Raw genomic sequence first — 23,489 nt, 5'->3', positions numbered from 1 at the left:
GCAGTGTTTGTGGCTCAGTGTCCCTGTGTCCTGCTCTCTCCTCACACAGTGTTTGTGGCTCAGTGTCCCCGTGTCCTGCTCTCTCCTCAGACACAGTGTTTGTGGCTCAGTGTCCCCGTGTCCTGCTCCCTCCTCACACACAGTGTTTGTGGCTCAGTGTTCTCGTGTCCTGCTCCCTCCTCACACACAGTGTTTGTGGCTCAGTGTCCCCGTGTCCTGCTCTCTCCTCACACGCAGTGTTTCTGGCTCAGTGTCCCCGTGTCCTGCTCTCTCCTCACACACAGTGTTTGTGGCTCAGTGTCTCCATGTCCTGCTCTCTCCCAACACGCAGTGTTTGTGGCTTTGCTCAGTGTCCCCGTGTCCTGCTCTCTCCTCACACGCAGTGTTTGTGGCTCAGTGTCCCCGTGTCCTGCTCTCTCCTGACACTCAGTGTTTGTGGCTCAGTGTCCCCGTGTCCTGCTCTCGCCTCACACACAGTGTTTGTGGCTCAGTGTCCCCGTGTCCTGCTCTCTCCTGACACTCAGTGTTTGTGGCTCAGTGTCCCCGTGTCCTGCTCTCACCTCACACACAGTGTTTGTGGCTCAGTGTCTCCATGTCCTGGTCTCTCCCCACACGCAGTGTTTGTGGCTTTGCTCAGTGTCCCTGTGTCCTGCTCTCTCCTCACATGCAGTGTTTGTGGCTCAGTGTCCCTGTGTCCTGCTCTCTCCTTACACGCAGTTTTTGTGGCTTTGCTCAGTGTCCCCGTGTCCTTCTCTCTCCTCACACGCAGTGTTTGTGGCTCAGTGTCCCCGTGTCCTGGTCTCATCTCACACACAGTGTTTGTGGCTCAGTGTCCCCGTGTCCTGCTCTCTCCTCACACACAGTGTTTGTGGCTCAGTGTCCCTGTGTCCTGCTCTCTCCTCACACGCAGTGTTTGTGGCTCAGTGTCCCCGTGTCCTGCTCTCTCCTCACATGCAGTGTTTGTGGCTCAGTGTCCCCATGTCCTACTCTCTCCTCACACACAGTGTTTGTGGCTCAGTGTCCCCGTGTCCTGCTCTCTCCTCACACGAAGTGTTTGTGGCTCAGTGTCCCCGTGTCCTGCTCTCTCCTCACACACAGTATTTGTGGCTCAGTGTCCCTGTGTCCTGCTCTCTCCTCACACACAGTGTTTGTGGCTCAGTGTCCCCGTGTCATGCTCTCTCCTCACACGCAGTGTTTGTGGCTTTGCTCAGTGTCCCCGTGTCCTGCTCTCTCCTCACACGCAGTGTTTGTGGCTCAGTGTCCCCGTGTCATGCTCTCTCCTCACACACAGTGTTTGTGGCTTTGCTCAGTGTCCCCGTGTCCTGCTCTCTCCTCACACGCAGTGTTTGTGGCTCAGTGTCCCCGTGTCCTGCTCTCTCCTCACACGCAGTGTTTGTGGCTCAGTGTCTCCATGTCCTGCTCTCTCCTCACACACAGTGTTTGTGGCTCAGTGTCCCTGTGTCCTGCTCCCTCCTCACACGCAGTGTTTGTGGCTCAGTGTCCCTGTGTCCTGCTCTCTCCTCACACAGTGTTTGTGGCTCAGTGTCCCCGTGTCATGCTCTCTCCTCACACACAGTGTTTGTGGCTTTGCTCAGTGTCCCCGTGTCCTGCTCTCTCCTCACACGCAGTGTTTGTGGCTCAGTGTCCCCGTGTCCTGCTCTCTCCTCACACGCAGTGTTTGTGGCTCAGTGTCTCCATGTCCTGCTCTCTCCTCACACACAGTGTTTGTGGCTCAGTGTCCCTGTGTCCTGCTCCCTCCTCACACGCAGTGTTTGTGGCTCAGTGTCCCTGTGTCCTGCTCTCTCCTCACACAGTGTTTGTGGCTCAGTGTCCCCGTGTCCTGCTCTCTCCTCAGACACAGTGTTTGTGGCTCAGTGTCCCCGTGTCCTGCTCCCTCCTCACACACAGTGTTTGTGGCTCAGTGTTCTCGTGTCCTGCTCCCTCCTCACACACAGTGTTTGTGGCTCAGTGTCCCCGTGTCCTGCTCTCTCCTCACACGCAGTGTTTCTGGCTCAGTGTCCCCGTGTCCTGCTCTCTCCTCACACACAGTGTTTGTGGCTCAGTGTCTCCATGTCCTGCTCTCTCCCAACACGCAGTGTTTGTGGCTTTGCTCAGTGTCCCCGTGTCCTGCTCTCTCCTCACACGCAGTGTTTGTGGCTCAGTGTCCCCGTGTCCTGCTCTCTCCTGACACTCAGTGTTTGTGGCTCAGTGTCCCCGTGTCCTGCTCTCGCCTCACACACAGTGTTTGTGGCTCAGTGTCTCCATGTCCTGCTCTCTCCCCACACGCAGTGTTTGTGGCTTTGCTCAGTGTCCCCGTGTCCTGCTCTCTCCTCACACGCAGTGTTTGTGGCTCAGTGTCCCCGTGTCCTGCTCTCTCCTGACACTCAGTGTTTGTGGCTCAGTGTCCCCGTGTCCTGCTCTCACCTCACACACAGTGTTTGTGGCTCAGTGTCTCCATGTCCTGGTCTCTCCCCACACGCAGTGTTTGTGGCTTTGCTCAGTGTCCCTGTGTCCTGCTCTCTCCTCACATGCAGTGTTTGTGGCTCAGTGTCCCTGTGTGCTGCTCTCTCCTCACACGCATTTTTTGTGGCTTTGCTCAGTGTCCCCGTGTCCTTCTCTCTCCTCACACGCAGTGTTTGTGGCTCAGTGTCCCCGTGTCCTGGTCTCGTCTCACACACAGTGTTTGTGGCTCAGTGTCCCCGTGTCCTGCTTTCTCCTCACACACAATGTTTGTGCTTTGCTCAGTGTCCCCGTGTCCTGCTCTCTCCTCACACACAGTGTTTGTGGCTCATTGTCCCCGTGTCCTGCTCTCTCCTCACACGCAGTGTTTGTGGCTCAGTGTCCCCGTGTCCTGCTCTCTCCTCACACATAGTGTTTGTGGCTTTGCTCAGTGTCCCCGTGTCCTGCTCTCTCCTCACACGCAGTGTTTGTGGCTCAGTGTCCCCGTGTCCTGCTCTCTCCTCACACACAGTGTTTGTGGCTCAGTGTCCCCGTGTCCTGCTCTCTCCTCAGACGCAGTGTTTGTGGCTCAGTGTCCCCATGTCCTGCTCTCTCCTCAGACGCAGTGTTTGTGGCTCAGTGTCCCTGTGTCCTGCTCTCTCCTCACACGCAGTGTTTGTGGCTCAGTGTCCCCGTGTCCTGCTCTCTCCTCACATGCAGTGTTTGTGGCTTAGTGTCCCCGTGTCCTGCTCTCTCCTCACACACAGTGTTTGTGGCTTTGCTCAGTGTCCCCGTGTCCTGCTCTCTCCTCACACGCAGTGTTTGTGGCTCAGTTTCCCTGTGTCCTGCTCTCTCCTCACACGCAAGGTTTGTGGCTCAGTGTCCCCGTGTCCTGCACTCTCCTCACACACATGTTTGTGGCTCAGTGTACCTGTGTCCTGCTCTCTCCTCACACGCAGTGTTTGTGTCTCAGTGTCCCCGTGTCCTGCTCTCTCCTCACACGCAGTGTTTGTGGCTCAGTTTCCCTGTGTCCTGCTCTCTCCTCACACGCAAGGTTTGTGGCTCAGTGTCCCTGTGTCCTGCTCTCTCCTCACACACATGTTTGTGGCTCAGTGTCCCTGTGTCCTGCTCTCTCCTCACACGCAGTTTTTGTGTCTCAGTGTCCCCGTGTCCTGCTCTCTCCTCACACGCATTGTTTGTGGCTCAGTGTCCCCGTGTCCTGGTCTCTCCTCTCACACAGTATTTGGGGCTTTGCTCAGTGTCCCCGTGTCCTGCTCTCTCCTCTCACACAGTATTTGTGGCTTTGCTCAGTGTCACCGTGTCTTGCTCTCTCTCACACACAGTGTTTGTGGCTCAGTGTCCCCGTGTCCTGCTCTCTCCTCACACACAGTATTTGTGGCTTTGCTCAGTGTCCCCGTGTCCTGCTCTCTCCTCACACACAGTGTTTGTGGCTCAGTGTCCCCGTGTCATGCTCTCTCCTCTCACACAGTATTTGTGGCTTTGCTCAGTGTCCCCGTGTCCTGCTCTCTCCTCACACACAGTGTTTGTGGCTCAGTGTCCCCGTGTCCTGCTCTCTCCTCACACACAGTGTTTGTGGCTCAGTGTCCCCTTGTCCTGCTCTCTCCTCTCACACAGTATTTGTGGCTTTGCTCAGTGTCCCCGTGTCCTGCTCTCTCCTCACACACTTTGTTTGTGGCTCAGTGTCCCCGTGTCCTGCTCTCTCCTCACATGCAGTGTTTGTGGCTCAGTGTCCCCATGTCCTGCTCTCTCCTCACACGCAGTATTTGTGGCTTTGCTCAGTATCCCAGTGTCCTGCTCTCTCCTCACACACTGTGTTTGTGGCTCAGTGTCCCCGTGTCCTGCTCTCTCCTCACATGCAGTGTTTGTGGCTCAGTGTCCCCGTGTCCTGCTCTCTCCTCAAATGCAGTATTTGTGGCTTTGCTCAGTGTCCCAGTGTCCTGCTCTCTCCTCACATGCAGTGTTTGTGGCTCAGTGTCCCCGTGTCCTGCTCTCTCCTCAGACACACTGTGGACCACTCAGCAGATTTGAAGCATCTTCTGCAGGGCGTGTCATATCTGGACATCAGCGGGAGGAGTGTCCCTTCCGAGCTGCTGGTCCATGGGGCTCTGGCATTTCCAGTCGGACTCAGTGATTCTAATCAATGTTTCTTGGCTGCTGCGCATTATGGCAATGGGCGTGTAGTTGTGGGGGCACATGAAGGTCACCTCTCATCACCGCAGCTCAAAGCCTTCATTCTAAACGCCATGTCATGGCTGGACCAGGGGAGAAACGGCATGATCGGCATTCACAAAAACCTGAGAGACCTGTCTCATGTCCTGCAGAAGGGGAGTGTTTCCCGTGAGGTGTCAAACCTAGTCTCTGGGCTCAGCGTTTACTGTTGCAACTCCTACAGTGACCATGAGGCAGAGGTCATCCAGCAGTTTGTGGCAGAGGGTGGCGGCCTGCTGATTGCTGGCCATGCCTGGTACTGGTCTTATCAGAATCCGGACTGTGAGGTGTTGACCCATTACCCAGGAAACAGGATCCTGAACAATTTTGGGGTCAGTATCCTTGACAGGACTGTCCCCCAAGGCAACTACAAGGTGCCAGACCCTGAGGGAGCCGAAAATTATTATCTCTTCCGCAGAGCTCTGTGCCAGCTGCAGAGTGACCTGCAGAGCGGAGCAGACTCAAAACCTCCTCTGAGATCCTGGATGCAGAAGCTCAGACAGGACTCCTGCACCTTCCTCAGGCTCCAAGGCCAGGACTTCCCCCTTGTGTCCTCTCTGCAGAAGGAGTTTGTTGAGATGGTAAAAACATACGGGATCCCAAATATCTGCCAAGAGGGTCCTGTGTGCGGCAAGTCCAAGGAGGCTCTGTTCCTGTGCCTGGCCCACGAGGTTCACAGCCTGAGTCTTGACTGTGAGCTGGGGAACGATGATCCCTACCTGCATGACAAGTCCTCTGTGACAGTACAGATCGATGCCACAAATCCAGGTAAGTGTTAAAGTAGGGGAAATAGGGAGAGGGGGAGACAAAGATACGAGAGACATTTTTTATTAGTCTCAAGTTTTATATATATATATCTCCTCAAACATTCCTCCAAATAACATAGTGAGAGACACTCAAACAGGAGCCCACCTGAGGTACCTGGGAGATATGCTAATGACACTCAAACATGAGCCCACCTGAGGTACCTGGGAGATATGCTAATGACACTCAAACATGAGCCCACCTGAGGTACCTGGGAGATATGCTAATGAAATCTGCAAAGTATATTTTAATGGGACACACTGCACACTTCCTAAAAGGATTTCCATAAGAACTATACTGACTTTGCAAGTCAAAGGTACCTTACGATTGGAATGTGGTGATGGTGTCAGGCCCAACAGGATTAGGGCCCAACAACCCCTTTCACAAAAGCCATATTTCAAGGATTAGGAATCTGAAATCCGATTTTGGATTTTCGTTAGAGGATTGGATTTTAGTAAAACCAGAGGGAAAAATCTGCGAAAACAGATTTTGACAGGTTTACCCATCTCTACTGGGAACGTAGGAAAGGAACAGAACTGCGCAAACAATACAAACACTTCACTACTACTACAGGAACATTTTTTTTTTGTGCTGGAACTGAGTTCCTGTTAGAAATGCATAACCACATAACGAAATCCCAAAATCTAAATGCACCACAACACAGCAAAATCCCAAACTCGAAATGCACCAAACACAGAAAAATCCCAAACTCGTAATGCACCACAAAGCGAAATCCCAAACTCGTAATGCACCACAAAGCAAAATCCCAAACTTGAAATGCATAACCACACAGCAAAATCCCAAACTCGAAATGCACCACAAAGCAAAATCCCAAACTTGAAATACATAACCACACAGCAAAATCCCAAACTCGAAAAGCATAACCACATAGCAAAATCCCAAACTCGAAATGTATAACCACATAGCAAAACCCCAAACTCGAAATCCATAACCACATAGCAAAATCCCAAACTCGAAATGCATAACCACACAGCAAAATCCCAAACTCGAAATGCATAACCACACAGCAAAATCCCAAACTCGAAAGGCATAACCACATAGCAAAATCCCAAACTCGAAATGCATAACCACACAGCAAAATCCCAAACTCGATATGTATCATATAGTAAAATCCCAAACTCGAAATGCATAACCACATAGCAAAATCCCAAACTCGAAATGCATAACCACACAGCGAAATCCCAAACTCGAAATGCATAACCACACAGCGAAATCCCAAACTCGAAATGCATAACCACACAGCAAAATCCCAAACTCGAAATGCATAACCACATAGCAAAATCCCAAACTCGAAATGTATAACCACACAGCAAAACCCCAAACTCGTAATGCACCACAAAGCGAAATCCCAAACTCGAAAGGCATAACCACACAGCGAAATCCCAAACTCGAAATGTATCATATAGCAAAATCCCAAACTCGAAATGTATAACCACACAGCAAAATCCCAAACTCGAAATGCATAACCACATAGCAAAATCCCAAACTCGAAATGCATAACCACATAGCAAAATCCCAAACTCGAAATGTATAACCACACAGCAAAATCCCAAACTCGAAATGCATAACCACACAGCAAAATCCCAAACTCGAAATGCATAACCACACAGCGAAATCCCAAACTCGAAATGCATAACCACACAGCAAAATTACCAAACTCGAAATGCATAACCACATAGCAAAATCCCAAACTCGAAATGTATAACCACACAGCAAAACCCCAAACTCGTAATGCACCACAAAGCGAAATCCCAAACTCGAAAGGCATAACCACATAGCAAAATCCCAAACTCGAAATGCATAACCACAGCAAAATCCCAAATTCGATATGTATCATATAGTGAAATCCCAAACTTGAAATTCATAACCACATAGCAAAATCCCAAACTCGAAATGCATAGCCACACAGCAAAACCCCAAATTCGATAAGTATCATATAGTGAAATCCCAAACTCGATATGCATAACCAGATAGCAAAATCCCAAACTCGAAATTCATAACCACACAGCAAAATCCCAAACTCGAAATGCATAACCACATAGCAAAATCCCAAACTCAAAATGCATAACCACATAGCAAAATCCCAAACTCAAAATGCATAACCACATAGCAAAATCCCAAACTCAAAATGCATAACCACACAGCAAAATCCCAAACTCGATATGTATCTGTAACAGGGGACTTATCCAGCAGTGTGGTGGTTAACTGCTGGTAGGCAATTAACTAACAACACCTGGCTGATTGCAGGTGGTAGAAAAAGCCTGCCTTTGAGACAGGAAGAGAGACTCCTTAGCTCACACCTGAGCTGAACTAGAAGACAGAGCAGAGATTCCTTAGTCCACAACTGGGCTGAACCAAGGAAGGACAGATGTCTTGAGCGACAAGCTGACCACAAGACAAAGGAGAGAGAGAGAGAGAGAGAGAAAGAGAGAGAGAGAGAGAGAGAGAGAGAGAGACTGCTGAAGCAGGTAAACCTTATTTGCCTATCACAAAAAAGTGTAATATGGTCATTGAAATAGGGGTTTTGCCTTACAGCCATAGTCAGGGTTCAAGAAGTGAGTTAGCCCTTAAAAGGGATAGGCGTTTGTTGTTTTCAAATGTTTCGCTGAAGCAGTGAATACAGATGGTGACCCACGAGCGGTACTGATTCTGCAAATAAAGGTTGCCACACCGCATAGGACTACCAGCTGTGAATGGAGTATATGCAGAAAAGTGTGAAAATTGATGCAAGACTGTGCTGAAGCAGGGGAATTTTCAGCAAACAAATGCTGAGTGTAAAATTGCCCTACCGGGGAAAAAGGGATTGCTGAACTGTGTAAAAGGTATTCCAAAGCCAATTGCTGAGTGTTGAGTCACCCTGCCGGAAGTGAAAGAAATATTCCACTGCAAAGAATGTTTTTTTTCTGCAAGTAAAAAAAAGTCTGCCTATGTATCTTGGGAGTAAAACAGGCAACCCAACTGTGAAGAGTGAATGCCATAATACCCAAAGATGAGACTGAAAATTACTGAACTCAAGCAGAAAACCAAATTCTGTTGCTGAAGCGGAGGGATTGCACATAGCAAGTAAATGGTTTAAAGCAAATGCCTTTGCTGAAGCCAGAAAATGGGCAGCTAGCAAGCATTGTATTTAAAGAAATAGAACCCTGGGAATTTAAAATGGCCACCCATCTGAAATCAAATACAGACTGTAAAAATAGGGAAGAAAATTTGTTCCTGGTGTAAAGAACCCCACCACACAGAGCAGTGTCCCTTCAGGCCTTATTCAGACGTGAGAATGAATGCATGCACAGTAATGCTAATGTTGTAAAACTTACCAAAGGGAAGGAAAAGTCTACAGAGAGGCCTGTGAGAGCTACGACCTCTACAAGCAAAATATGCCCACCTGTAGGACTACAACTATTTGGGGTTCTAGCAAATACAGTGACAACAGCTGCAAAAGCGCCTCCTGAGGTCAGGAAGAAAAATATACCTGATAGCCCCAAAATGGAGGACAAAATACAGCGTTCCTGTAATGAACCCTACCCCACGGAAGAGTAGCCCTTCCAGTCCAATGAGGAGGAAGACATCTCTTATGGGGAACCCAAACCGAGTCACACCCACAAAACACCCCAAGAATGGTGGGGGTGCCTGAACTCGGTACGAACTGAAAAGACCGCTCCCTATGATGACGAATATGATCGGCGGGAGAGAGCGGGAGCAGTGGATCACCGAATATTTCCGTCAGCTATTACAGTTGCAAGAAAAGCCAGGTGGATCCAGTGACGCTGCTAAAATTTCAAATGAAGATGGAGACCCCAGTATCCCTGAGGGGACGGTGTCATCCAAAACAAAAAGGCGAAAAAAGAAAAAGAAAAGTGGTTCTTCACTTACCGTGGAAGGAACAGACACATCTGCAGATCTTGCGGAGGAAAAGGGGGACCGAGATGCCCTGCAGCCTAGAGAAAATGGAGAAGTCGTCCCACGGATGACCGAATATCCAGAGGGCCCAAGGCAGAAGTCGTGTACCCCAAAGAAGTGTCTGTCCGGTGCTAATAGTGAAAAAACCTCAACCAACCATCCCAGGGAAGCGGAGCCGGAACCGGTGAGTGACAATCCCTTGACCAGCCCTGGGGATGCCCTGAAGGTTGCCAGGCGTGACTGTGATCGGCTACGGGAAAATAACGTGAAGCTACAGAAAGATGTGCTCACAATGTACTCTTTGGCCAGGACAGAATTGGACGATCTCAAGACTGAGTTAGATACTGCAAACTCTACTATTACCGCCATGGATGAAAAGCAGAGCCAATCTGATAAAATGATGGCTAAGCTGAAGCGGAAGTATGAGGGGGCACTGAAGCAGATGACAGTCTTCCAGCAAGAGATGCACACTCTTCGCATAGAGCTGAATGCCTCACAACAGGAGGTCAACAGTGTCCGGACAGAGGTAGACGTATCTCAGAAGGAGGTTCATACACTCCGCAGAGCACTGGATACCTCACATCATGAGATCAACAGCTGCCGCATAGAACTGGAAGTCTCCAGAAAGGACCTTCACAGTCTCACTGAGGAGCTGGACATTTCAAAGAAAACTATCATACATCTTAACTTAGATCTCAAAGTCTCTCAGATGGAGCTTCAGAACCTAAACCTGGAGATGGAAGTCTCACGCCAGGAGACAGCCCGCCTCCAAGCAGATGTGCAAAAATGGAAGGTGGACTGCAAGGAGGCCCTGAATAGTACAGAGACTGAAAAAAGAGAAAATTTAAGATTAAAAAAAAGAAAATTCTGAGTTGACAGAACACGTCAAGGGAAAGAATGAAAAGCTGCATGAGCTTAAAGAAATAAATAAACTTTTGGAAGATAAAAAGTTTGAAGCAGAGCACCGACTGCAGAACCAACTGCAAGGTCTGCGTACGCACCTCCAGTATGCTGAGGAGAAGCAGCAAACGCTGCAGGAAGAAAAGCTGCAGGCTGCTAAAGAGGTACAAGCGCTGCAGGAACGTCTAAATACCCAGTACGTCCCCCCAGAGCAGTATGAGGAGCTAAAGGCCACGCTGCATGTCTTCAGAGCATCATTGGAGGCGGAGCTTCGATACCAGGTGACTCTGTATGAGAGGGAGCGTGAGAAGGCTCAGAAACCTGAGCAAGAGCTGGAGAGACAGAAAGACTGTTCCATTCCCTTGGGTCAGTACACCAAGGAGAAAACAGACGCAGCGGCAACCTTGACGACAAAAATTACAGAGCTCCAGAATATGAAGGAGACACTGATACAGACTCAGAGAAACCAAAGTGCGCAGATAAATTCCCTGAGAAGAGACTTGCAAGACGCACTCAAACAGATTGAGACTCTGCAGACCAGTAACTTACAGATTCCTCCAATACGGAAAAAGGTATTGGCTCAGCCCAAGCACCGGTATCCCACAGTATCTAATGCCTGTGAGGACAAGGGTACAGTGAGAGTTGGGGACTCCACGCACCTTCAAAACAAGATTACGAAGTTTGAGCCACCTAAGAAAGCACTAGCCAAACCTACAGCTGCCCAACAGGCAACAAACAGAGGTAGGAGTGCAGAATCAAAGCCAGAAGAATCCTTAGCTGAGGAAGCTGAAAAGATAGGACGTTCTCTGGAAAGGGAGGTGGAGGCGCAACTCAGTCCCAAAGAAGCTGGACTTGTGACTCTGTTGTGTGGAGGAGGTGCAGAAAGACCGCTTCAAGAGCGGAAAACTCTAAGGGCTAGTCCTAACTGCTCTACAACTGTTGCCATACAGTTTGTCTACAAAAAGAGGAGTGCCCGACGCAACGGAAATCTCATGACCGCGCACTCGGTAAAAAGACTTTACTTGGAAAAAGTCCTCCTCGAGTGACTGAGGAGTGCTGATCTCAAGCACCTTCGGGAGGACTGGAGAAAGGGCTCCAATCCCAATGGGACAGAGGGTTCTCTTCCTCTATCCACTCTCATTCAAGTCACAGAAAGATCTCGAATGAGAGTGGAAGGATGGGCTTTCGCCGTGGTAAGACTGAGCTTCCCACAAACAGGGGAGGTATGTAACAGGGGACTTATCCCTGTTCACAAATGTGCCTCTAATCCAGCAGTGTGGTGGTTATCTGCTGGTAGGCAATTAACTGGCTGATTGCAGGTGGTAGAAAAAGCCTGCCTTTGAGACAGGAAGAGAGACTCCTTAGCTCACACCTGAGCTGAACTAGGAGACAGAGCAGAGATTCCTTAGTCCACAACTGGGCTGAACCAAGGAAGGACAGATGTCTTGAGGGACAAGCTGACCACAAGACAAAGGGGACAAGATTATAACCTGGAGCCTGACATTTCCTGTGCACACAAGGGTGCGGTTCCAAGAGAGCAGAGAAGCTTCCCCTACAGTAGCCCAGCTAACAGATAAGACTTTTCGTATAAGACTATTATCTATGTTTATGTGTATTGATAAATGTCTCCATGATTTGGGGCTGGTAAATAGCTTAGCTAACCAACCCAGTCAGAGAGGGCTGAGCTACATATGTAGATAGTCTCCAAAGCAGAGATGGGTTTTTCTGTTTGGCTTATTCTCTTATGTTGATTTTTGCTGTGTTTAAAGCGACAGGCACAATAAAGCCTTGTTTTAATTTCACCTTAAAACAGTCTCCATTGTGTACCTCTGCACATGTCCTCCTACAGTATCATATAGTGAAATCCCAAACTCGAAATTCATAACCACACAGCAAAATCCCAAACTCGAAATGCATAACCACACAGCAAAATCCCAAACTCGAAATGCATAACCACACAGCAAAACCCCAAACTCGATATGTATCATATAGCAAATTCCCAAACTCGAAATGCATAGCCACACAGCAAAACCCCAAACTCGATATGTATCATATAGCAAAATCCCAAACTCGAAATGCATAGCCACACAGCAAAATCCCAAACTCGATATGTATCATATAGCAAAATCCCAAACTCGAAATGCACCAAAACACAGACAAATCCCAAACTCGAAATGTATCATATAGAGAAATCCTAAACTCGAAATGCATAACCACACAGCAAAATCCCAAACTCGAAATGCATAACCACACAGCAAAATCCCAAACTTGAAATGTATCATATAGAGAAATCCTAAACACGAACTGTATCACCACACAATAGTGTATGGGTAGACATAAAGTCCATGCATCGGTGCATCAGAATACAATCCACAGGTAGATAATTTTATCAATAATCTTCTTTAAAACCCTTGAAAGTGAGCAATATACATTAATCTTGAAGATATATTCTATTATTGCTCTTAGGGTATATAGAGCATTGATAGTACACAAGACAATGATCACCTGTAGCTCATGATATAGTAGTCGCCTAGGTAGTGGTGAACAAAAAATTGTGAACTAGCGCTAAAGTGTAAAACACAGTGTGATAGTATAATAATGACTTCTAATAAAGGTTGGCTGCCCGGTGATACTGCCAGTACTAACAGAATAACACAAAATAAAGAAAAACCTGGCGTCAAATTGTCAGTGGAATGTCCTGAACTCCTCAAGGGATCCGCACACTTGCTCGACAGACCATGCAAAGAGAAAAACACAAACAAACAAAAATCATAGCGCAACACTGTAGGGTGAGCAGTACTGCACTAATACACACAAACAATTAAGAGTCCTAGCGACAATTAAAAAACTATTTATTAAAAAGAACTATGCCAGGACAGGCATTGGCAAATACAAAGAACCGCAGGTCATCTGAGACACAAAAATTGGAGCCCTACTTACAGACAGCAAGGCTTAAACTCGCATTGGTAGGAACAAGTCCTAATTACAGATGGTCTCCCTGCCGGGTGATGTCTCTGCTCCGTTGCGGCTTGAGATCCAGACCGTCCCTGCGATGGTAGCCGGAACAGCTTCGGCCGTGGTGGCTGGTGTGTGGGGTCCACAGCTCTGCACCGCGTGTAGACACACGCGTCACTTCCTCCTCCGGAGCAACGGGAAGTCTCTGCGCGCCCGCGCGCGATAGTACCCGTGGCCTTAAAGGGACAGCTGGCAGGCTGAAGGGAAAGCTGGGCTCCAATGTCAAATGACCATAAACGTCCAAAGCCAGTCCAACAGTGGCAATGCCACTAGCCCTACGCGTTTCGTAGATGTCACTCTACTTCCTCAGGGGCTGAAAACTAGGTAGGCTACTAAAAGTGGGATTTACGGGTTACTTGGGGGGCACAACAGCCCGAAGGTAAAAGTGCACCCCTGTTCGCCACCACACTTAAATGAAACTACTTAGCGTTACAGGATATCTGGTACTAAAAGATCTAATTGAAATCCATGGATTACTCACTGTTTAAGTAGAGATTCAGCGGAGCCTAAATCCAGTAATAGCAGGTAGAAGCTCATCCAGGCGTGCATCCAGCTATGGTGAATGATAACAGGAAGAGGTAACCTCATGTGAGGAACAAGCGGAGCACTGCGGGCAGGGTTAGACGCATGTAGAAGCGGCACACCGTTGATAATAAAAAATCCAATTTATTGGGTGACTAGAGACATCACAAAAAAAGGAGCAGAGCTGTTCACTCTGATGCGTTTCAGGCCGTGGCCCTTTGTCAAAGAGTATAACCCATTCTGGCATAAGCGTGTGTTTAAATAGAAAGAGTACCTGATTGATACCGTCCGAAACTGGAAATGATGCGAGCGGAACGCTATGACAGTCTCGCGAGATCTTCCAGTAATCTGGAGACCTTGGTAGACGATCCGAGTTGTCGCTATAGCGCCATCCGGTGGGGAGGACCAACAAGTAAAAAACAACTTGTTGGTTCTCCCCACCGAATGGCACTATAGCACACTTTTTTCTGTTTTCTGTTCGATATGTATCATATAGTGAAATCCCTCACTCGAAATGCAGCCAACAAACTACAATGACGTCACTTCCGCTACTGCACATATGCAGTCCCTCACTTCCGTTTCAATTTTAGTCCCTATGCAGACTTTTTTGTTCCTATGAGATTTTTGTAACTGCCAGTGCCAGCTACTATAAGAAGTTTCACTTCAAAAGCTTATCCCTTTGTAAGGCCTAACTCACTGTCCCAGTCCTGATCTGCAGGGCAGGGGAAGATAGGCCTCTTACCCACCTATCCCTGTGTAAGGCCTAACTCACTGTCCCAGTCCTGATCTGCAGGGCAGGGGAAGATAGGCCTCTTACCCACCTATCCCTGTGTAAGGCCTAACTCACTGCCTCAGTCCTGATCTTCAGGGCAGGGGAAGATAGGCCTCTTACCCACCTATCCCTGTGTAAGGCCTAACTCACTGTCCCAGTCCTGATCTGCAGGGCTGGAAGGAAAGGCCTCTTACCAGCCTCTGACCCAAAGTTCAAAGAACTACCTGATATCAGGGGCTCTTTATGGCAGTCTCTGGATCTGGGTTGGTGTCTTTATGGGAGGGGAAGGGTGGGTGGGGGGGGGGGACTCTGATGGGTTCCAGGGACTGCTGTGTCCTGGAATACAGGGGCTGGTTCCCTGGGATCCCTCTCTGATCAGCACCCACCTCCCCTGTGCTAGCGAGATCCCCTGCAGTGTAAGCAGGAGGCTTTTCTATCTGGCTGATGAGACAGTTGGAGACCGGCTAATTGTCTTCAGCTGCAATTAACCAGCTCCCTGCTGGACTCATCAGCCAGATACAGGCTTTGGAGCCCTTTTAGACAGGGGTTCAGACTCTGTCACAGTTACCATGACACCTATATATTGTAGAACATATGTTACTGACTCTGGCATCTTATCCAAGGTGGGGAGGCGTGGAGAAGCACCGGACTTTACCTTCCACCCGGGCGGACAGCAACTCTCGTGTTCCCAGCCTGGGCTGTGGGGAAAGATCTGCAGGTATCTCCAGGAACCAGTCTTCATGTCCCCTGGTCCCTGCTCCTCGCATCCAGCTCCACATATATCTTCTCCCCATGTTATTGCTCCCCTGGTCCCTGCTCCACATGACCTGCTCTGTGTTCCAATATTCCTGGGCCTTTTGTCACTGTGTCCTGCTCTCTTTGTCACCGTGTCCCGCTCCCTTTGTCACCGTGTCCCGCTCCCTTTGTCACCGTGTCCCGCTCCCTTTGTCACCGTGTCCTGCTCCCTTTGTCACTGTCCCGCTCCCTTTGTCACCGTGTCCCGCTCCCTTTGTTACTGTGTCCTGCTCCCTTTGCAACGCGCCTTGCTTCCTTTGTCACTGTGTCCTTCTCTCTTTGTCAACGTGTCCTGCTCTCTTTGTCAACATGTCCTGCTCTCTTTGTCAACGTGTCCTGCTCTCTTTGTCAACGTGTCCTGCTCTCTTTGTCAACGTGTCCTGCTCTCTTTGTCAACGTGTCCTGCTCTCTTTGTCAACGTGTCCTGCTCTCTTTGTCAACGTGTCCTGCTCTCTTTGTCAACGTGTCCTGCTCTTTGTCAACGTGTCCTGCTCTCTTTGTCAACGTGTCCTGCTCTCTTTGTCAACGTGTCCTGCTCTCTTTGTCAACGTGTCCTGCTCTCTTTGTCAACGTGTCCTGCTCTCTTTGTCAACGTGTCCTGCTCTTTGTCAACGTGTCCTGCTCTCTTTGTCAACGTGTCCTGCTCTTTGTCAACGTGTCCTGCTCTCTTTGTCAACGTGTCCTGCTCTTTGTCAACGTGTCCTGCTCTCTATGTCAACGTGTCCTGCTCACAATGTTCCTGCTCTTTGTAAAATTTGTAGCACGGTAAAAGTGATACACACAGTGAGACAGTCACAATAGGTGACAGAGGAATGAGACAGGTTTGGGGGCCTGCTGATGGAAACACAGTAACTTGTCTTTGCTGGTAGGACACAGAGGGTGGGAGGGGGCAGTACAGCCCCAGGACTTGTAAAATGGTATGAAGGAGTCTGTTATTAGGACTATTGGTTATGGGATTTAGGGTTGTGCTGGTCTTCGGATTCGGTTATCGGGTGCATGATAGTTCTATACATTTATGTTGTTAGTGTATTTGGATCCCATTTGGTTTGATATAAATGATGGCATTGGGAGTATAATACAGTAAAGGGTGCAGTGTATGGCTTATTTGTATAGACATATGTGACTATTCTTTTAGAGTACACAAATAAGAAGAAACATATGATGTTTCAAATGCTATGTACAGTATAATTTTGTCTACAGTATGTAGAAGTTTAGAGCCGTTCTCTAAAAGGTATCACGACCTGCATGGAATCAGTGATCACACTTTATGACCATATTTATGGTTTGAGAGTGGTACAACGGCTTGGTGAGATTCAGGGCATAGAACTGAGGTGAGTTTAGGATTAATTGCTTTCTGGTCTGCGCCCTGGACTCCCATATGTTGTTCCTCTGGTGCTGAGCTCCTCCCCTGATCTGTGCATCAGTCTGACTCCCCCGCTCAGTGATTATCACAGGTACAGGTGGGCTGTCACATAACCTGAGCTGTGCATCAGTCTGACTCCCCCGCTCTGTGATTATCACAGGTACAGGTGGGCTGTCACTCACATAACCTGAGCTGTGCATCAGTCTGACTCCCCGGCTCAGTGATTATCACAGGTACAGGTGGGCTGTCACTCGGATAACCTGAGCTGTGCATCAGTATGACTCCCCCGCTCTGTGATTATCACAGGTACAGGTGGGCTGTCACATAACCTGAGCTGTGTGTCAGTCTGACTCCCCCGCTCTGTGATTATCACAGGTACAGGTGGGCTGTCACTCACATAACCTGAGCTGTGTGTCAGTCTGACTCCCCCGCTCTGTGATTATCACAGGTACAGGTGGGCTGTCACATAACCTGATCTGTGCGTCAGTCTGACTCCCCCGCTCTGTGATTATCACAGGTACAGGTGGGCTGTCACTCCCATAACCTGAGCTGTGCATCAGTCTGACTCCCCGCTCTGTGATTACCACAGGTACAGGTGGGCTGTCACATAACCTGATCTGTGCATCAGTCTGACTCCCCCGCTCTGTGATTATCACAGGTACAGGTGGGCTGTCACTCACATAACCTGAGTTGTGTGTCAGTCTGACTCCCCCGCTCTGTGATTATCACAGGTACAGGTGGGCTGTCACTCACATAACCTGAGCTGTGCATCAGTCTGACTCCCCCGCTCTGTGATTATCACAGGTACAGGTGGGCTGTCACATAACCTGAGCTGTGCTTCAGTCTGACCCCCGCTCTGTGATTATCACAGGTACAGGTGGGCTGTCACTCACATAACCTGAGCTGTGCATCAGTCTGACTCCCCCGCTCTGTGATTATCACAGGTACAGGTGGGCTGTCACATAACCTGAGCTGTGCGTCAGTCTGACCCCCCGCTCTGTGATTATCACAGGTACAGGTGGGCTGTCACTCACATAACCTGAGCTGTGCATCAGTCTAACTCCCCCGCTCTGTGATTATCACAGGTACAGGTGGGCTGTCACTCACATAACCTGCGCTGTGCATCAGTCTGACTCCCCCGCTCTGTGATTATCACAGGTACAGGTGGGCTGTCACTCACATAACCTGAGCTGTGCATCAGTCTGACTTCCCCGCTCTGTGATTATCACAGGTACAGGTGGGCTGTCACATAACCTGAGCTGTGTGTCAGTCTGACTCCCCCGCTCTGTGATTATCACAGGTACAGGTGGGCTGTCACATAACCTGAGCTGTGTGTCAGTCTGACTCCCCCGCTCTGTGATTATCACAGGTACAGGTGGGCTGTCACTCACATAACCTGAGCTGTGTGTCAGTCTGACTCCCCCGCTCTGTGATTATCACAGGTACAGGTGGGCTGTCACATAACCTGAGCTGTGCATCAGTCTGACTCCCCCGCTCTGTGATTATCACAGGTACAGGTGGGCTGTCACTCACATAACCTGAGCTGTGCGTCAGTCTGACTCCCCCGCTCTGTGATTATCACAGGTACAGGTGGGCTGTCACATAACCTGAGCTGTGCGTCAGTCTGTCTCCCCCGCTCTGTGATTATCACAGGTACAGGTGGGCTGTCACATAACCTGAGCTGTGTGTCAGTCTGACTCCCCCGCTCTGTGATTATCACAGGTACAGGTGGACTGTCACTCACATAACCTGAGCTGTGCGTCAGTCTGACTCCCCCGCTCTGTGATTATCACAGGTACAGGTGGGCTGTCACATACAGTAACCTGAGCTGTGCATCAGTCTGACTCCCCTGCTCTGTGATTATCACAGGTACATGTGGGCTGTCACTCACATAACCTGAGCTGTGTGTCAGTCTGACTCCCCCGCTCTGTGATTATCACAGGTACAGGTGGGCTGTCACATAACCTGAGCTGTGCATCAGTCTGACTCCCCCGCTCTGTGATTATCACAGGTACAGGTGGGCTGTCACTCACATAACCTGAGCTGTGTGTCAGTCTAACTCCCCCGCTCTGTGATTATCACAGGTACAGGTGGGCTGTCACTCACATAACCTGAGCTGTGCATCAGTCTGACTCCCCTGCTCTTTGATTATCACAGGTACAGGTGGGCTGTCACATAACCTGAGCTGTGTGTCAGTCTGACTCCCCCGCTCTGTGATTATCACAGGTACAGGTGGGCTGTCACTCACATAACCTGAGCTGTGTGTCAGTCTGATCCCCGCTCTGTGATTATCACAGGTATAGGGGGGCTGTCACATAACCTGAGCTGTGCATCAGTCTGACTCCCCCGCTCTGTGATTATCACAGGTACAGGTGGGCTGTCACTCACATAACCTGAGCTGTGCATCAGTCTGACCCCCCGCTCTGTGATTATCACAGGTACAGGTGGGCTGTCACTCACATAACCTGAGCTGTGCATCAGTCTGACTCCCCCGCTCTGTGATTATCACAGGTACAGGTGGGCTGTCACTCACATAACCTGAGCTGTGCATCAGTCTGACCCCCCGCTCTGTGATTATCACAGGTACAGGTGGGCTGTCACTTACATAACCTGAGCTGTGCATCAGTCTGACCCCCCGCTCTGTGATTATCACAGGTACAGGTGGGCTGTCACTCACATATCCTGAGCTGTGCATCAGTCTGACTCCCCCGCTCTGTGATTATCACAGGTACAGGTGGGCTGTCACTCAGATAACCTGAGCTGTGCATCAGTCTGACTCCCCGGCTCAGTGATTATCACAGGTACAGGTGGGCTGTCACTCAGATAACCTGAGCTGTGCATCAGTCTGACCCCCGCTCAGTGATTATCACAGGTACAGGTGGGCTGTCACTCACATAACCTGAGCTGTGTGTCAGTCTGACTCCCCCGCTCTGTGATTATCAAAGGTACAGGTGGGCTGTCACATAACCTGAGCTGTGCATCAGTCTGACTCCCCCGCTCTGTGATTATCACAGGTACAGGGTGGCTGTCACATAACCTGAGCTGTGCGTCAGTCTGACTCCCACGCTCTGTGATTATCACAGGTACAGGTGGGCTGTCACTCACATAACCTGAGCTGTACATCAGTCTGACTCCCCCGCTCTGTGATTATCACAGGTACAGGTGGGCTGTCACTCACATAACCTGAGCTGTGCGTCAGTCTGACCCCCGCTCTGTGATTATTAAAGGTACAGGTGGGCTGTCACATAACCTGAGCTGTGCATCAGTCTGACTCACCCGCTCTGTGATTATCACAGGTACAGGTGGGCTGTCACTCACATAACCTGAGCTGTGTGTCAGTCTAACTCCCCCGCTCTGTGATTATCACAGGTACAGGTGGGCTGTCACTCACATAACCTGAGCTGTGCATCAGTCTGACTCCCCCGCTCTTTGATTATCACAGGTACAGGTGGGCTGTCACATAACCTGAGCTGTGTGTCAGTCTGACTCCCCCGCTCTGTGATTATCACAGGTACAGGTGGGCTGTCACTCACATAACCTGAGCTGTGTGTCAGTCTGATCCCCGCTCTGTGATTATCACAGGTATAGGGGGGCTGTCACATAACCTGAGCTGTGCATCAGTCTGACTCCCCCGCTCTGTGATTATCACAGGTACAGGTGGGCTGTCACTCACATAACCTGAGCTGTGCATCAGTCTGACCCCCCGCTCTGTGATTATCACAGGTACAGGTGGGCTGTCACTCACATAACCTGAGCTGTGCATCAGTCTGACTCCCCCGCTCTGTGATTATCACAGGTACAGGTGGGCTGTCACTCACATAACCTGAGCTGTGCATCAGTCTGACCCCCCGCTCTGTGATTATCACAGGTACAGGTGGGCTGTCACTTACATAACCTGAGCTGTGCATCAGTCTGACCCCCCGCTCTGTGATTATCACAGGTACAGGTGGGCTGTCACTCACATATCCTGAGCTGTGCATCAGTCTGACTCCCCCGCTCTGTGATTATCACAGGTACAGGTGGGCTGTCACTCAGATAACCTGAGCTGTGCATCAGTCTGACTCCCCGGCTCAGTGATTATCACAGGTACAGGTGGGCTGTCACTCAGATAACCTGAGCTGTGCATCAGTCTGACTCCCCCGCTCAGTAATTATCACAGGTACAGGTTGGCTGTCACATAACCTGAGCTGTGCATCAGTCTGACCCCCGCTCAGTGATTATCACAGGTACAGGTGGGCTGTCACTCACATAACCTGAGCTGTGTGTCAGTCTGACTCCCCCGCTCTGTGATTATCAAAGGTACAGGTGGGCTGTCACATAACCTGAGCTGTGCATCAGTCTGACTCCCCCGCTCTGTGATTATCACAGGTACAGGGTGGCTGTCACATAACCTGAGCTGTGCGTCAGTCTGACTCCCACGCTCTGTGATTATCACAGGTACAGGTGGGCTGTCACTCACATAACCTGAGCTGTACATCAGTCTGACTCCCCCGCTCTGTGATTATCACAGGTACAGGTGGGCTGTCACTCACATAACCTGAGCTGTGCGTCAGTCTGACCCCCGCTCTGTGATTATTAAAGGTACAGGTGGGCTGTCACATAACCTGAGCTGTGTGTCAGTCTGATCCCCGCTCTGTGATTATCACAGGTACAGGTGGGCTGTCACATAACCTGAGCTGTGCGTCAGTCTGACTCCCCCGCTCTGTGATTATCACAGGTACAGGTGGGCTGTCACATAACCTGAGCTGTGTGTCAGTCTGATCCCCGCTCTGTGATTATCACAGGTACAGGTGGGCTGTCACATAACCTGAGCTGTGCATCAGTCTGACTCCCCCGCTCTGGGATTATCACAGGTACAGGTGGGCTGTCACTCACATAACCTGAGCTGTGCATCAGTCTGACTCCCCCGCTCTGTGATTATCACAGGTACAGGTGGGCTGTCACTCACATAACTGGAGCTGTACATCAGTCTGACTCCCCCGCTCTGTGATTATCACAGGTACAGGTGGGCTGTCACATAACCTGAGCTGTGCATCAGTCTGACTCCCCCGCTCTGTGATTATCACAGGTACAGGTGGGCTGTCACTCACATAACCTGAGCTGTGCATCAGTCTGACTCCCCCGCTCTGTGATTATCACAGGTACAGGTGGGCTGTCACATAACCTGAGCTGTGCATCAGTCTGACCCCCGCTCTGTGATTATCACAGGTACAGGTGGGCTGTCACTCACATAACCTGAGCTGTGCATCAGTCTGACTCCCCCGCTCTGTGATTATCACAGGTACAGGTGGGCTGTCACTCACATAACCTGAGCTGTGCGTCAGTCTGACTCCCCCGCTCTGTGATTATTAAAGGTACAGGTGGGCTGTCACTCACATAACCTGAGCTGTCCGTCAGTCTGACTCCCCCGCTCTGTGATTATCACAGGTACAGGTGGGCTGTCACTCGGATAACCTGCGCTGTGCATCAGTCTGACTCCCCCGCTCTGTGATTATCACAGGTACAGGTGGGCTGTCACATAACCTGAGCTGTGCGTCAGTCTGACTCCCCCGCTCTGTGATTATTAAAGGTACAGGTGGGTTGTCACTCGGATAACCTGAGCTGAGCATCTGTCTGACTCATTTTAATATGCACCATAATTCGGATCCTAAAACTCTTAGTTTTAAAGGTATAGAACATGTTCCCATACATTAGAGTGGTGGGAATAGCCTGAACAATTTGGCTAAAAGGGAGGCCTTTTGGATCCATAAAGTACAGGTTACTGGAGAATTGCCTTGTCCCAGGAGGCAAAGGAGAGGGTAGTAGTCAGCATCCCAGGTGATTTCTGGAATCCAGAAGTGATGCCACTCGGGGTGGGGACTGCCCTAGAGCAAGGGAGGAGAGGCATAGGTATAGCGGAGCAGCTACGGTTGGTCACAGGGCCAGGGCAGGTAGGGTCCCTACATGGTAGTGACATAGCTCTTTCCCAGACTGGTTTGATGGACAAGCGACGGTCTGTGCTTGTTAGCTTGTCTCCCGCTGGTACAGAGACATGCCAGTCTCTGGGCAGTATGCAGCCTGGTCTGTAGAGGTGCCCCTTCACGGTGGTCTTGGTTCACCAGGCACTGGGTGGGGGGCAGAGGGGGGCAAAGGAGAATGCCCGGCGGCCACGTTGGAGCCCTGCTCAGCAGGATCTGGACTTCACCATACAATGTGGCCAGGACAGTGTAATGGACAATGCTGGAGGACAATTTTGCCTGGCCAACCCCTCAGGACTTATGTGCTGCAAGGATGCCAGTAGTGTCCCAGTGCCAGGGTGGGCAGCTGGGCCACAAGGCACCCATTGAGCAGGGGAGGTGTGACGGGGAGGGGTACCAAGCGTGTAATAGAGCGGTCACCCCCATTAGGCACCCCCTTCCACCGTCTGGGAAGTGAGGGGTTAACCAGAAATGTACTTACAATACATATGTTCCCCTGCTTCACAACCAAAAGGTACGTCCCTTGGTTATCCTATTCCCACATGTAGAGGGTATTAATGTATTTTTATTTCCCTGCCTCGTGGCAAACTGTTTTATTTGCTAGATGTGTACATTGGTACACTTATTGGAGTTTGTACCTTTGCAGTGTATGCAACAACCACCTACACTGGGATCCAGGTGGGAGGGAAAGGGTTAATGTTAATTTGGTGTTTATGGCCCTCTGTCCCTTTTCCCGCCTTGCAGGCTCCATTTTACAGTCTCTCCACAGGTCGCC

The 23,489-nt window shown here is 49.9% G+C and overlaps 1 protein-coding gene across 4 annotated transcripts in view; it reads left to right on the top strand.

Moving 5' to 3' along the window:
- The window catches only part of TCAF2 (TRPM8 channel associated factor 2), a 167,746-nt gene that overhangs the window by 103,104 nt on the left and 41,153 nt on the right, over window positions 1-23,489 (top strand). For all 4 annotated transcript variants that reach the window (XM_075599220.1, XM_075599222.1, XM_075599221.1 and 1 more), the window contains 2 exons: window positions 4,460-5,436; window positions 15,223-15,317. In XM_075599220.1, coding sequence (XP_075455335.1) covers window positions 4,460-5,436; window positions 15,223-15,317 — 1,072 coding nt within the window. The remainder of the gene's footprint in view (window positions 1-4,459; window positions 5,437-15,222; window positions 15,318-23,489) is intronic.

This window comes from Ascaphus truei, chromosome 5 (genome assembly GCF_040206685.1).
Source record: "Ascaphus truei isolate aAscTru1 chromosome 5, aAscTru1.hap1, whole genome shotgun sequence".
NCBI classification, from domain to species: Eukaryota; Metazoa; Chordata; class Amphibia; order Anura; family Ascaphidae; genus Ascaphus; species Ascaphus truei.
The sequence above is the reverse complement of the archived record's forward strand: the minus strand, read 5'-3'. Positions and strand labels throughout refer to the sequence as shown.